Source organism: Pocillopora verrucosa, chromosome 6 (genome assembly GCF_036669915.1).
Source record: "Pocillopora verrucosa isolate sample1 chromosome 6, ASM3666991v2, whole genome shotgun sequence".
Lineage (NCBI taxonomy): Eukaryota > Metazoa > Cnidaria > Anthozoa > Scleractinia > Pocilloporidae > Pocillopora > Pocillopora verrucosa.
The window spans coordinates 4,055,846-4,070,411 of NC_089317.1; the positions used below are offsets into that span (position 1 = coordinate 4,055,846).

Consider the following 14,566-nt stretch of genomic DNA (forward strand, 5'->3'; position numbering starts at 1 on the left):
TTTTGCACAGAGTACGAAGCCATCCAAGCGCTTGATACGGCTGGACACGGTCCTCAAATAACTCCATATTTCTCTTTGAAATATACTAATTTTTCATTGGAAAATATTCTACCTTCATTTACAATCCTCAAGCGCTTCTAAAAAGTGAAAAAATGCCAACTTTGTCCGTTTCGCTGGCCTTGTAAACAGAGTGCGAAGAGATCCAAGCGTGACACTAAGAAAATTTTCACCAGACACTACCGGACACGGTCTTTAAATAACTAGACGTCCGGCAGTCTGATATTTTTCCATATTTCTCTTTGGAAAATACCAGTTTCTATTGGAAGTATTTTGTCTTCATTTAGAATCCTCAAGCGATTCTAAAAAGTGAAAAAATTTGAATATTGTCCTTTTCGCCGACTCTTCATAGAGTACGAAGAGCTCCAAGCGTGTTCAGGGTGGCTCTTGAGAAAGACGATTTTAGAAGGTTTTTAGTGATCTGGGAATTCCGTGTTACAGGAAATTGGGTCGCGTCAAGGTTGAAAGGCGTTGCATCAAGGTTGAAAATGGGCCTTTAACTTGTAACTGTAGGATAAAAAGAGGCTCCGAAAACAACAGTGAAATAAACAAATTCTCCCAGAGTAACATTCTTTTTTATTATGATAGATTAAGTATGCATCATTGCAACAAGATTTCTTTTCCAGATTGCAGGAAAATGCGTTTCTGGGAGACTTATCTTTTAAAAAATTTCCCGGGGGAGCATGCCCCCGGACCCCCCTAGAGGTTCGGGCCTTCGGCCCTCAATTTTCAAGGGAACCTGCCTACTTTAAAGGCAGTGCCCTTTTACTTCAAAGTTGTTTAAGTTAGCGTCTTGTTGACTTTGATTGCCTCAGCAATACATGTAGCACCCGCAGCACTAATACCATTCCCATACAAATCAAAATTGGTTAGCGTCTTGTTCACTTTGATTGCCTCAGCAATACATGTAACACCCGCAGCACTAATACGATTCCCATACAAATACAAATTGGTTAGCGTCTTGTTCACTTTGATTGCCTCAGCAATACATGTAGCACCCGCATCACTAATACCATTACCTCGCAAATCCAAATTGGTTAGCGTCTTGTTCACTTTGATTGCCTCAGCAATACATGTAGCACCCGCAGCACTAATAACATTCCGACACAAATTCAAATTGGTTAGCGTCTTGTTCACTTTGATTGCCTCAGCAATACATGTAGCACCCGCATCACTAATACCATTACCTCGCAAATCCAAATTGGTTAGCGTCTTGTTCACTTTGATTGCCTCAGCAATACATGTAGCACCCGCATCACTAATACCATTACCTCGCAAATCCAAATTGGTTAGCGTCTTGTTCACTTTGATTGCCTCAGCAATACATGTAGCACCCGCATCACTAATACCATTACCTCGCAAATCCAAATTGGTTAGCGTCTTGTTCACTTTGATTGCCTCAGCAATACATGTAGCACCCGCAGCACTAATATCATTGAGAGACAAATCCAAATTGGTTAGCGTCTTGTTCACTTTGATTGCCTCAGCAATACATGTAGCACCCGCAGCACTAATACCATTACCTCGCAAATCCAAATTGGTTAGCGTCTTGTTCACTTTGATTGCCTCAGCAATACATGTAGCACCCGCAGCACTAATAACATTGTAAGACAAATTCAAATTGGTTAGCGTCTTGTTCACTTTGATTGCCTCAGCAATACATGTAGCACCCGCAGCACTAATAACATTCCGACACAAATTCAAATTGGTTAGCGTCTTGTTCACTTTGATTGCCTCAGCAATACATGTTGCACCCGCATAATTAATATTATTGTTTTGCAAATTCAAATTGGTTAGCGTCTTGTTCACTTTGATTGCCTCAGCAATACATGTAGCACCCGCAGCACTAATAACATTGTAAGACAAATTCAAATTGGTTAGCGTCTTGTTCACTTTGATTGCCTCAGCAATACATGTAGCACCCGCAGCACTAATACCATTCCGACACAAATCCAAATTGGTTAGCGTCTTGTTCACTTTGATTGCCTCAGCAATACATGTAGCACCCGCATAATTAATATTATTGTTTTGCAAATCCAAATTGGTCAGATTCAAACCAGTTCCAAACGACTTCAATAAATGCGAGTGAAAATCACTTTTTTCTCTTTTGCATTCGTTGATGGCCTCCAATACAATATTTGCACCACGGCCTTCATTTTTGTTGACTTCATTTGTTAAACTCTTTACAAGAGCCACAACCTGTTCATCGCATTTCATGGCCAAAATTCCACATGAAAACAAAAGTATTTGTTTAAGTTCAACGAAATACCTTGGATCGGAAACTAGTTCTTCAGGTTTCATCTCCTTGCTTTGAATCTGAGAACAAATGAAGAATGCTGCAAAGAATTCTTGAAAACTTTTATGTAAGAAGGCATAGTGCAGTGTTTGTCTCAGTTTGCTGCCACCAGGCTGCACTGACAGAAATCCAAATTCAGTCACGTCTTTTGCATGGTTTCTCAATTCACTTTCATTAACATCAAACTTATCGTCAAGTAAACCGTTCAACGCTACCTTTCCAAGGTGATTCAATTGCGGTTTGTAATGGTTTGTCAAGTCTTCGATCTTTTCTAGTAGTCCCTTCCTTTTTCTATATCTTCTCAAAACACATTCAACCATATCCAAGTACAGTTGAGCTCTGCTTTCGGGGAGTGTGCCCTCAAACTCTTCGCATAAAAGGCAAAGAAGTGCTGTGTTTAGAGGATTGGCCGCTATTTCTCTCAGGTTTTTATCTCGCGACATCCGTTGCGAGAGCTTGGTGGCTAAATCCGTCCTTTCTTTAAAGTACTTGGTGACAAATCCTTTCATATGCTCTTTAGTAAATCCTTCAATCTGAAGCAGCGCGTCACAACATTTTCTCACCTCTTTTCCAGCTTCGTGTCTTGCTGTTGCAACTATCTGGCATTTGGGGAGCACTCTTCCTTCAATTAATTCGGAAAACATCGGCAATTTACTGGACGGTAACTCATCCAATCCATCCAATATCAATAAAATGCTGGACTGATTTTCACGAATAAAACGAAAGAATTGTTGTTTGACTTCTTCATCGATGTCTCGGGGCAGAAGCTGATCATCAATAGCTTCCCAAACGTCAGAATGGATATCTCGACATTTCAGTAACAATACCACTTTAAATGCTGTTGAGCCGCAGCCCTGAGGTTCTTGCTGTTTTTTGGCCCAGTCGTAGGCGTACTTTTTACAATAGGTGGTTTTTCCCATACCAGGTTCTCCTTCAATCAACACTGTTCTCGGCGCTGAACACTCTTCATACGGGTCTAGTATTGACGACATGTCAACAAATACGTTACTGATTTCTCCTCTCGTTTTCTTTCTTCTGACCACTTTGAGCCTTGTAAAAATATTTCCAAGAAAAAACTGAAACTCTTCACACCATGGAAATGGTGAGAGCCATCCCTCGCGAGTCTTGTAAAGCTGGCGAATTCCATTGATAAGCTCAGTCGGATCAAAAATACCTAGCAGTAGCAAAATAAGTAAGAAATCTAATGAATGCAGCATTAAAAATTGTGGTGCCTCTCTGGTATTCGGCACTGGATTTAAATAAGTGAATGAGTACGATACCGTTGCCAAAGAAATTACTTGGACGATGCAAAAAGCTTTTAGTGTATGATTCATGCTTACTGATTAACAGCCATTTAGATTATGAATTCAGGTAAACCTATTCTGTTTGTTCGGCTTTAAGGGTGTCTGACAGTGAAACTCTGTCGTAAAATAAATTACTCGGGAGATAAATATTCGTATCATTGGAGCCGTAGTCTGAGAAAGGCTTTTTCGGGATATACCGAGACTACGAACAAATAAATGGAAACAAAACAACGCCTTTGTGCCTTCTTTGTCACGCGGTTTCATCAAAAGTGCTGCAGAAAACCGGGGGCTCGCCTGCGATGAAGTGGGAGGTTTTTCCTACAGTCTTTTCCTTAGGAACCTATTTTACTCAAGACGATCCTCATTCAACTATTTTCCCATGTAGAATTGAATACTCCACAATTTGAGCGCAGGAAGGGTTTAGTTATTTTATTCAGAAATATGCGAATTACATCTAATGCTACTAGGTATTCGGCACTGAATTTAAATTAGCGAACGAGTACGACACCACTGCCAAAGAAATTACTTGGACGATGAAAAAGGTATCAATGTATGATTGATGTCAATTTACTGACCAAAAGCTATTTGGCTTGTAAATACAGTGGAACCTGCTCTGTTAATTTCTAACATCGAGCCAATGCTAATGCCAATGTTTTCGTTAAAACTGTACTTCGTTTTATTTCGTTCTCCACTCTAATCAAAATATAAAGTTTTCCAGGCTAATTACGGGTGAAAGTTTGAACAATTGGAGGGAATGAAAGCACACCGTAGAGATTATTCCAGAGATTGTCTAAATGGAAAAACTGAATCTCTTTAACATAGGATGATATCTCCCTCTCTCACATACAGGCCATGTTGACTACGGCGAAATTTGCGGTTAAGCAGGATAACTTTTATTGTGTAATTCAACTGACCTTCATCCTTGCTTTCTCCCACTGAGGCTGTCAAAGTACATAGCTTTTCCTTCACTTCTTTCAGTTCGCTGTCCATCTTTACCATTTCGCCTATCATTTTCTCAACAGACCCTTTCGTGGAATAACATTGGAACTTTTAGTCCGAGTGAGAGTCACTTTATTCATTAAAAGTTAACTAAATAGATCCTTTTCCCTTCCTCTATTGTTGTTGTTGTTTTTTTAAATTTTATACAATATTCGAAAAAAACTTATGGCTCGGCTACAGCGGTTTCTGATAGTGAAACTCGGGAGATAAATATTGATATCATTAGAGTCGATAGTCTGAGTAAGATTTTTGTCGGTAAAAAAGACCATTGTAAGAACTAATTAAAAAAAAAACAAAGAACGCTTTTCCGCCCTCGTTTTCACGTCGTTTAATCATAGAAAAAGGAAAACGCTGGAACAAACCAGAGGTCCGGTTGCAATGCATTGTGAAGTTTCGTTCACAGTTTTTCGCTCGGGAAAATTAAAATAACCACATACGCCTTCTCCTGCCCCTTTTTACTAACACAGCCCTAATTCAGAAATTTTTTCCATGTAAAATAGAATACTCTACAAAAAATTTGAGTGGAGGAAGGATTGCATTAGTCTGTTCAAGAATACGCAGGTAAAATCTAACGAATTAGGACGTTAGATTCATTATGTCCTTAACAAAAGTAAAACTAAAATAAGGTAATAACCCTTCTCGGCCAAATGTGTATGAGTGCTGTCAGAAAGCTATCCAATCTGAGAGGTAACCTGAGATTCCGTGCCATCCCATTCATCCCACACATTACCTAGTATCTTCATTTAGGTTTAACCTAGTAGCCAAGGCGTGCTCTTATAACAATACATTACCTGAAAAGTGTACTCAAGTTAACGGAACGGAATCCCTATTGATAGTTCAGTTTATCTGTGAGTAGCTATTTCTCGCAACCAACCTTCATCTGTGCTTTTCTCCACTGTGGTCGTCAGGCTACAAAGCGTCTCTTTAACCTCCTTCATTTCAATCTCTATCTTCTCAGTTGTGTCTCTGAGGTCACGTAGCGAATCTGCATTAGTAAGAAAGATAAGCGCAATTTCATAAGCACATTTACATCACAAATTCACATAAACGTGCAGATAAACAATGATACCTATGTCAATATCTACTCGATTCTGAACAGATAAAACTCAATAAGACGCTTAGAAATCACAAAAGTGCCGCACTCCAGCAGTTGTACACGAGTACCCACGAACAGACACAGATACTGCCGATGAAAACACAGTCTGGACATTTGGGTTTAATTCTTAATTTTTCACATGAGGTGAGCGACCTCATTTTTCGACCTTATGTGACCTCATGTAATGAATGTACTAGACCTACGGTATTTCTGTGAACATAAGCCTTTGCTTTATCATCTAAACTTAATCCCCTGTCGTTATTGAAGCTGGAAAAGAAATATTTATTTTTTGGTGAATATTTTTGTCCGACATACTTTTCCTATGTCGAAAAGTAGCATCAAAACAAAGACAGTTTTAACAATGACTGATATGAAACAATCTACTGAGCTTCAAGCTTTTAAAAGACCAAAGGATGGTTATAAAGTTACTGTAAAAATTTCCTTGTGTATTTGTGTTGTTCTATCTTGAGACGAACTCAAAGTCCGGCAAAATTTACTTGATAGCGACTATGAAATGTACATGGTGCGCCTACTTGTCGTCACCGTTAACTGGCGTAAATTACTACAATTTGTACAAAGTCTAACATAACACTCTTACCTTGTTTATTTATGATTTTATTAGCTGTTTCGATGATCACGTTAATCATGCTCTACCACGTTCCAGCCAGATTTGAGTTTCAGTTTATTTATCTTCTCTAACTTATTATATCAGTGCGTGACAAGCGTGACAGAGAAATTCAAAGGACAAAAGGAGGGGAAACAAATTTGGGTGACTTGCCGCTGTTTGTTTGATGCATGCTGACATTAGCTCTTAAGAAATTTACCTACAATCTGATTTATTTGTCTCAATCTACTAACATGTCAGGTTCCATAAAGGGTTAAAAAAAAGAACAACAAGAACAACAAAAAACAGAACCATAAACATATGTGCTGGTATTTATCACCTCCCTTTCCATTCCAATAGTTTCACCATCAAAATACAGTCACACATGTAGTACTGGATTAATCAATTTTTTTGGTTTAAAACAATTTGATTTGTTTCTTATTGGCCCAGGAACATTTATCAAATCACTTCAAATCACTTTGGCAGATGTCATTAGCCTCTGAATTTTCCATATTTTGGTGGTGTTACATAAACCAAGCTAACTATGGAATACAGGCCAGTTCACCAGGCTCATGGAGTGAATTGTCATTCATCATTACATCACTCAATTTAACCACAAGTTTTTTCTCCCATCACCTTTAGACACTTACTGGTATGTAAACTAAAAATAAGGGTAACTTAATTTCCTCTTTGTCAACTATTACTGATTAAATCATGTTGATTTATAATTCATACAAAAATATGCTGAGGGAACTTAGATCTAAGTCAGACCTATCCTTGTAAAAAGAGAAGATTGAGACAGGAAGCAATACCTGCATTAAAATGAGGCCAATCTTGGAATATGACTGGATCATTCAAAATGTTGGCCACAACAGAAGCTGCCATCACACAGGCAATTTCATTCCATTTCTTACTTGAAGAGTGCGTTTCATCTACAAAGTCTTTGATGCCCTTGACTACCACCCATTCTGTCTTAAAATCATGGGCTGCTGCATACACTCCTAAAAAAAAAAACAAATAAACAGTAATGTCTGTTAACTATATCTTAAGCTTATTTTCTTTGCATCTTTCAAATACATGTGATTGTTCAATCAAAGCTCACAAAGAGTCACACTCTAGCTGCACTCTTGCTGTTGTAAACATGCACATTGCAGAAAGACATTAGTTGGAACAGAAACCTAATTTTTTTCAACCAGTAATCAAAAAAAATTGTACACTGACACTGTAAAACTATTCTTCAGGCTTCATCTTGTTTCATATCAAGTAACTTTCAATATTTTTCAAAAGACAAAGTTTTGTCAGTTAGAGTTAACCCTTTCACTCCTAAGATCTCTTTAATGATCCTCTTTAACACTTTAACTCCCAAGATCTGATTGTTAATTCTCCCTTCTAGCTGCTACACATTTCCTTGTAAATTGGTTACAAAAAAATTGGATGTTTTATCAAGGTAATTTTATCTTTTACCTGATGAGTTTCAGTGTTCTCACTACCTGTTTGCTGGATAATGTATGGATATTATAGGGAGAAGTTACATGTCAATCACTTCTAAGAGTTAAAGGGTTAATGTATGTCATAAAATTCCTATGATGTTAGTTAGGAGAATTTAGTTTTGGATCAACCAATAATCCCCTAATTCACACTTTTTTCTTTTCCCATTACTTGTCTGCTTAATATCATATTGAAACTGTAAGGAGAAATTCTATCTTGGTCACTCATGGGAGTTTCAGGGTTAACAGGGACTGTGATACTATTCCTCAACTCTCAAACTATTGAACAAGATACTTTCTACATTTTTCATATGACAAATTTAAAACAATTCATGACATTCTAATGGAGCAAATTCAATCTAGTTAACCAGAAGAAATCTCAGTCACCTTCACCTGTGAAATAATCTTCTCACCCAGCCAAACATCAAATCACTTTAAATACAAGATACACAATTCCTGCAAATTTGGCATGTTATATGGTGTATGCTTGGACCAGCAGAGACAATACCAGAGCAGTGTTTTTCAAAACATTTGCTACATGTGCAAAAGTGCTTGGCTCATCAATTATTTGTATTATTATGATTCTCACCTCCACCTTCCATTTCAACTGCAATTGCTTCAGGATGTTTCCTAATCATATCTCTGTTCGCCTCTGAGATACTCAGAACCACTCCATCACAGTGCACTTTGGCATTATATTCATCAGCATTTTGTAAAGGTGCCTTCCACCCATCAGCCACATGTTTGATCAGGTTACCAATATCTCTGCTGAGGGGAGTTTTGTGTGCAGCTGTTATCAGCTTTGCTGAAACAACCACATCTCCTAACTTGACCATTTTGCTGTTCAAACCACTGCAGGCACCAACAGAAAAAATAGCCTTGGGTCTCAGTAGTAAGATGGCATCTTTTGAAACAGACAAGGAACCCCCAGGAACATCAGGACCTTTGGAGCACCTCATCAAAGCAATTTTTGTCTTCTTTCCTTGATCATCACCCATGCACCCAAAGTACACATAGCCAGAACTGATGTGGTAACTCTTAAAGGGTTCCTTCAGGTAAGCAAAGCAACTTAAGAACTCACAGTCCTCCACTGTTAATAAAAGAATATCAACAGGAAGTTCAACATTGCTCCAAGCAAATGAGGTTTCAGGAAGATCGCTCATCAATGGAAGTGTAACATTGAGCTCTGGTGGGCTTGCTTTGCTAATCTGTGCCAATGTATTTTCCCCTAGCATCATGACTGCCTCTGGGAAAGAAGAATGTAGTTTTTAATATTTTTTTTTTTGTTTCCATTCATTTATTAAAACTAATAGTGGCTGATCCAAATGAAAATCAAAAGAAAGTGAAAAAAAGAAAAGAAAACAAGTTATGAATAATACTTAAGTCAATGCATCCTTGACCCTGCATAAAACATTTTAAGTCCACACTAACTGATTAAACAGTACAAAATTAGACAGGCAATACTTGAAGGAAAAAACACCTCTGAGTGCTCCCCTTTTTTCTCTGAGTTTGCATTGGTGGTATCATTCACTGAGTAACATCATCTTTCACTCAAATAATCAGGATTAAAATCTATCATCTTCAGTACAAAATTATACCTCAGCCATGAATTTTTCATAGAATAATATTCATTCACATCATCAAGAAAAAAAATACACAAAACTTCATTTTGATATACAGTGTACATAATATTATGACTTTCCAAAAAAAAATTTTGGAAGTTATGATCCACTACATGTATATCTAACATTGTTGATACAACATAGAAAGTTTCAACCTTAAAATCAACAAAAGTAAAGCACACAAACCTTCCTTCCCTGAACTTTGTTCATATATCTCAATGGAACCCTCAGGGTCATTTTCCATTTTTTTTATCATTTCATCTTCATGTGACCTGTTTGTGATGCAGTCTTCATCCTTCAACCACTCTCTGAAAAGCTCCTGGTAGTCCTTCTCAGTATCAGCATCCAAACAATCAATTTTAAGATCATTAATAATGTCCTGATAGCGGGCCCCACCAATATGCTGAAAGGTGTCTTTGATGTCATTCCAGTAGGAAATGAAGGTTGAATCATCAACTGAACCACTGGAAACATGGCTGTAAACCCTGTCTCTGAGGATCTTGATGCGAGTGATGTCAGCTGCTGGAGTGGTGTCTGTTACCAGAGAAAGGTCATTCTGGCCAGAGGCAGGGAGAGTCAGACCCCAGATATTCCTCAGAAGAAATACCAGTAGGGACGTGTCAAAGTCCCTTGAGCAAACTGAAGATTTGAAAGCAGGATACAGTTTTCGCCACTGGGAGGTACTCAGGACTCTCTTCTTTCGCAGTGTTTGCAATTTTGCATGATTTTTGGGATCATTCAGAACTGTGTGAAGATTTCCTGGTGGACATATTCTGTCAAAGATCTCCCTCAGCACACATGATCCAACATCAACAAGAAGGCAACAGAGCCAAGCATAATTAGAGGTCTCTTTGGTAGAAGGATGTGATGGGGTGGCAGAAGCCATGAAATCAAGTCCTCTGTAAAGAAATGCTTATAATTAATACATGGACGGCAACATTTAAAGAGTACACCTTGAAACCATTACTTTGTTATAACTTTGCAACACCAGAATATTACAGCCCTCAAAAAATGAGTTAAATATCACACAACAGATCAATAAAATAAGTCTGATGCATCTTCCATTTTAACCCTTTAACCTCTAAGAGCTGTGATTGGCATCTAATTTCTCCTTACAGTATCAACCTTGAATCAAATGTATGGGTCACAAGAATAAAGGAGATCATCAAAAATTTAAAAAGTTCCTGATTCTCACGTCACACTTTATCTATTTTCTCATATTCAATATATAGTACAAGATATTCCTTTGACTTGTAGATAGCAGATGCTAATCCAGGCAGGGCAATTTTTTTATTTACAAAGTAATAGGGTTACTGTCAACGAAATCAGGCGCCTTCCAGAAAAATCATCCTAATCGTACTACTATTAAAGATCATGGCTAGTTTAATCAAAGATGAAGTCAAACGGTACACAGAAAACTTTCATGCGCTATATTACACATGTGATTAGATTGCAACAGAAACCTCATCACAGTAAAGCTTATAAAGTAAAGATTACAGAAACAGCAAAACTTTTCACAGTTTTTGTTTTGGTAGGCACATGTAAGCACTTAGACACAACATTGATGGTGTTTGCTTTACTGAATTCCCGGCCTCCACATTACCCCAGACCTCAAAACAAACTGGACAGTATTACTCAGCAGATTACAGGCTGTGATTGGCTTCTAATTTCTCCTTACAGTATCACTCTTGAATCAAAAGTAATGGGTCACAAGAATTAAGGAGATCAGCAAAATTTAAAAAGTTTCTGAATTTCTCATGCCACACTTTATCTAGTTTTTCATATTCAATATACAAAATACTCCTTTGACTTGCAGATAGCAGGTGCTAATCCAGGCAGGGCAATTTTTTACTTAAGATTGCTGTTAACAAAATAGTGTGCCTTCCAGGCTAACAAGGTGTCTGAGGCAATTTCGATATTCTTATTAGTTCCTGAGAAAATCTATTGTGAGGTTAGACAAAGGGAAATATTGCATGTGTCAATGTAGTCATGCTGCTGACCAATGCAACACAACATTAAAGCCCCTGGCAAGCCTCTTGACAAAGAGCTCTTTTGAAATTTGAAAGGTCATTTCATGAAAAGGAAACGTAAATTACACATAACTCAAATGTCATCAAGCAGGCTGGGGCCATGGAAAATGAACAACTTAACTTCAATTTCTTTGGCTTGAGCTCTCTCTACCAACTTTTAGTTGACTGTTTTAGGCTGTTTGATGAAGCCTCTCATTACTCAACATTTTGCAAATGTGCTAGAGATTCCCAGTGAGTATGCAGTGCAAGATGTGATGTAAACAGTATTTGCAAATTAAGATCCTGGATGAAAGCCTGCAGAAAACATCAACACTCTGCTGGAAGTCTTTGCATTTATGACACCTTTTGTTCTACAGGACAGGTTTCCTAAAACATTCTTTCAGCCATATCTTGCCTCCTTTCTAAGATTTTTGTTTGGCAAATTAAGCTCTTAGGCAGTTAAAATAGTTTCTCTAACTTAGGAGAAAAAATGAAATTTTGAACATTTTTAGCAGATTTTGTTGACAGTAAATAAGAAAATATTACATAAAAAAGATTAAAAGATACACTAGAAAAGAAAAAGGAAAATGAAAGACATTCATTGTAAAAGATAAAAAGCTGTTGAGTATCTAAGTGCACTAAAGATATTGTACAACGGCAAGTTTAATTTGTTTCAATTTTGCAGTGTTTGAATTTAACCATTATCTCATCAGGCTTGATAGAAGAATTTCAGTCCCTAGAATATTGAGACCAGCTCTTTTGTTTCTTTTTAGAAGGATTTCTTTGAAAAATTTTTCTATTCATTAAGCATCTCATTCCAGATTTTGACACCTGGAGTATTTAATTCTAAAGAGTTGTGATGTTGATAAGCAAGTATAGGTGTAATTGTTTAATGTTCTCACAAAACTTTTCATGATGTTAGATGGTGCTCTGTTGTTATGAACATCAAGCTTTAATTTACTTACAGCTTCCCACAGAGGAAGGCAATAGGTAGAATTTTTGCATTTATAAATAAGGAGAGAGCATGTTCTTTTCTGTCAGGAAAGTAGATTAAACACAATACTTGCTCTTGGAGACCAATTTTGTTTACAGTATATTTTTTGGATGCATTGCCTCAAGCAGTGAGTTAATAGTTATATTAGGTAAAATTAAGGATTTATAGATATTTAGGAGGACAGATGATGGAACAAAGTATCCCAGCTTAGCAATCATTTGTATGGTCTTTCTTATTTTAGCAATAACACAGTCAATGTAGTTTTTCCGAGAAAGATTTTCATCAATTATACACTTATAAAATAATAAATGTAGCTCTTATGTTCTAAACTGACTCTTCTATTTGTTTCACTATAAAATATACTTCTTTGATAAATTCTCCTTGTATGTTCCATAGGAAATGTAAAGAGAACAGTGTGGAGAATAATGATGAATACTAATGTCTTAGGGTGCTAAAGGTTAAAAGTCAAATGGAGTAGGGGGAACCCACACAATTCCACAACACTCATACTACACATCCTCCCTTTGCTACCTTCAAGACTGAGATTATCACCTGCATATTAACCTTCAAATGGGATGCAGCAGGCATCACCATCCTTAGAGGAAATGGGAGCATACTTCCCCCGAAAACTATGAAAAAGAATATGAAGTTGCTATGGAATACATTAGTCTAAGCAAGCATTTCCACTGCTGGAAAGACTTTGAAGCAAGTCAGAGGGAACAAGGAGTAAATTATATTTAAAAGGATAATTAATTTCAAGTTATTTAACGAAAGCCGTGATTTGCTGTAAGAAACAATAGTTTCAGCTTGAGAACATAAAATTAAATTTGTTTTCATGAGACTCACACTCAATGTGAAAGACTTGAGAGCTTTGACTAGCGCTTTTAAGTGGGGCAGCTTATAAGCAGCAGTTTTCAATGTTTTTGGAGTAGAGGTACATGCATCAGTTGTTCCTTTCGCTCAAAATTAAGGAATGTTAATCACAGCAAGCCAGCGGTAAACTAGAAAATTGATTTTCAACAACTACTTTGAAAACATATTTCTAGTTTGGAAGCACAAATGAATTCGGCCACAACGGTATTTTGATCGATTTTCATCCCACAGGAACTGAAAAACTGTTCAATGTTTTGCTAGTATTAATTGAAGTAAAATAAAATTTTTACGGCATCAGGCATCCGCGATCTGATGGGCCACCAGGCAAAGCTGATGTCCTTCAAAAAGTTGACTGTAATTTTCAGGATTTCAGTCAGAATATGTTTTTCATGAGTTACGAGAGACGGAGGAGATACAGTATTATATATAATAATGAATGTAAAAACATTATGTGTTGGTCTCACCAAAAATAAGCGAATGGTTGGCGAATACGAAGATGTCTCAAAAAAACATGCAGAAGTGGTTATCGAAGCACTAATCCACGAGTTAAAACCATTTGTCTTTTAAAACACATATTTTTCAGCTGGAAGTCGAGCGAATTCAGCCAGTTCCAAAAATGATAACAAATAAGTGAATTAACATCACAAACTACCGAATAAAGCGATGTCAATAATAACTATGAGCTCTAATTCGAAAAATACGACCATCTATTTCACTAACAAGCAGAAGGTGCTGACAGGAGAACCTAAATCCACGAGTCAAAGCCATTCGTCTTTTAAAATACATATTTAATAGCTACCAGCCGAGCGAATCAAGCCAAATTCGACAAAATGATAACAAATAAGTGAATCACCATCAAAAACTACTGAATACAGTGACCTCAAGGGTAACTATGAGCTCCAATTCGAAAAATACGAGCATCTCTTCAACAAACAGGAAGTGCTGACCGAAGCACTAAGCTACGAGGGTTAAGACAAGACCCTCTATAGCAATAACATGAATCAAGTTGAAAAGTATGTATATTGGTAAACAAATGACTTTACCTTGGCGAAAATCGTCCGCTAAGAAACGTCAAACAAGTCTTTCAAAATAGAGATCAACCACATCCTACCCGCACCTAAACCATGTTAGAAACTCCTGTACGAATAGTCTTCGGGCTTTTGCCTAATGCGAGAAGGATAACCGAGGAAGACTAGAAACGAGTTTCCGGGAGATTCAATTCTCT

General features: G+C 37.3%; 3 protein-coding genes across 4 annotated transcripts in view; all 3 read right to left on the reverse strand.

The window, feature by feature from the left end:
• The window catches only part of LOC131779991 (NLR family CARD domain-containing protein 3-like), a 74,248-nt gene extending 59,729 nt beyond the window's left edge, over positions 1–14,519 (reverse strand). The window contains exon 1 of the mRNA XM_066168020.1: positions 14,385–14,519. The gene's annotated coding sequence lies outside the window, so the exon portion shown is untranslated. The remainder of the gene's footprint in view (positions 1–14,384) is intronic.
• Positions 1–14,566, reverse strand: part of LOC131779387 (NLR family CARD domain-containing protein 3) — a 172,209-nt gene that overhangs the window by 138,104 nt on the left and 19,539 nt on the right. Inside the window, exons 6-11 of one of the 2 annotated variants that reach the window (XM_066168021.1) lie at positions 9,652–10,364; positions 8,433–9,089; positions 7,169–7,357; positions 5,531–5,641; positions 4,572–4,682; positions 2,569–3,527 (exon numbers count right to left, since the gene is read on the reverse strand). In XM_066168021.1, the coding sequence (XP_066024118.1) occupies positions 2,569–3,527; positions 4,572–4,682; positions 5,531–5,641; positions 7,169–7,357; positions 8,433–9,089; positions 9,652–10,351 (2,727 nt within the window). In that variant the 5' untranslated portion in view covers positions 10,352–10,364. The remainder of the gene's footprint in view (positions 1–2,568; positions 3,528–4,571; positions 4,683–5,530; positions 5,642–7,168; positions 7,358–8,432; positions 9,090–9,651; positions 10,365–14,566) is intronic. The other variant, XM_066168023.1, reaches the window with a different exon arrangement.
• On the reverse strand, positions 601–2,559 carry LOC136281533 (NLR family CARD domain-containing protein 3-like). Its single transcript, XM_066168068.1, has one exon. It carries the CDS (start codon positions 2,356–2,358, stop codon positions 838–840), a length of 1,521 nt encoding a protein of 506 aa, XP_066024165.1. The 5' UTR covers positions 2,359–2,559; the 3' UTR covers positions 601–837.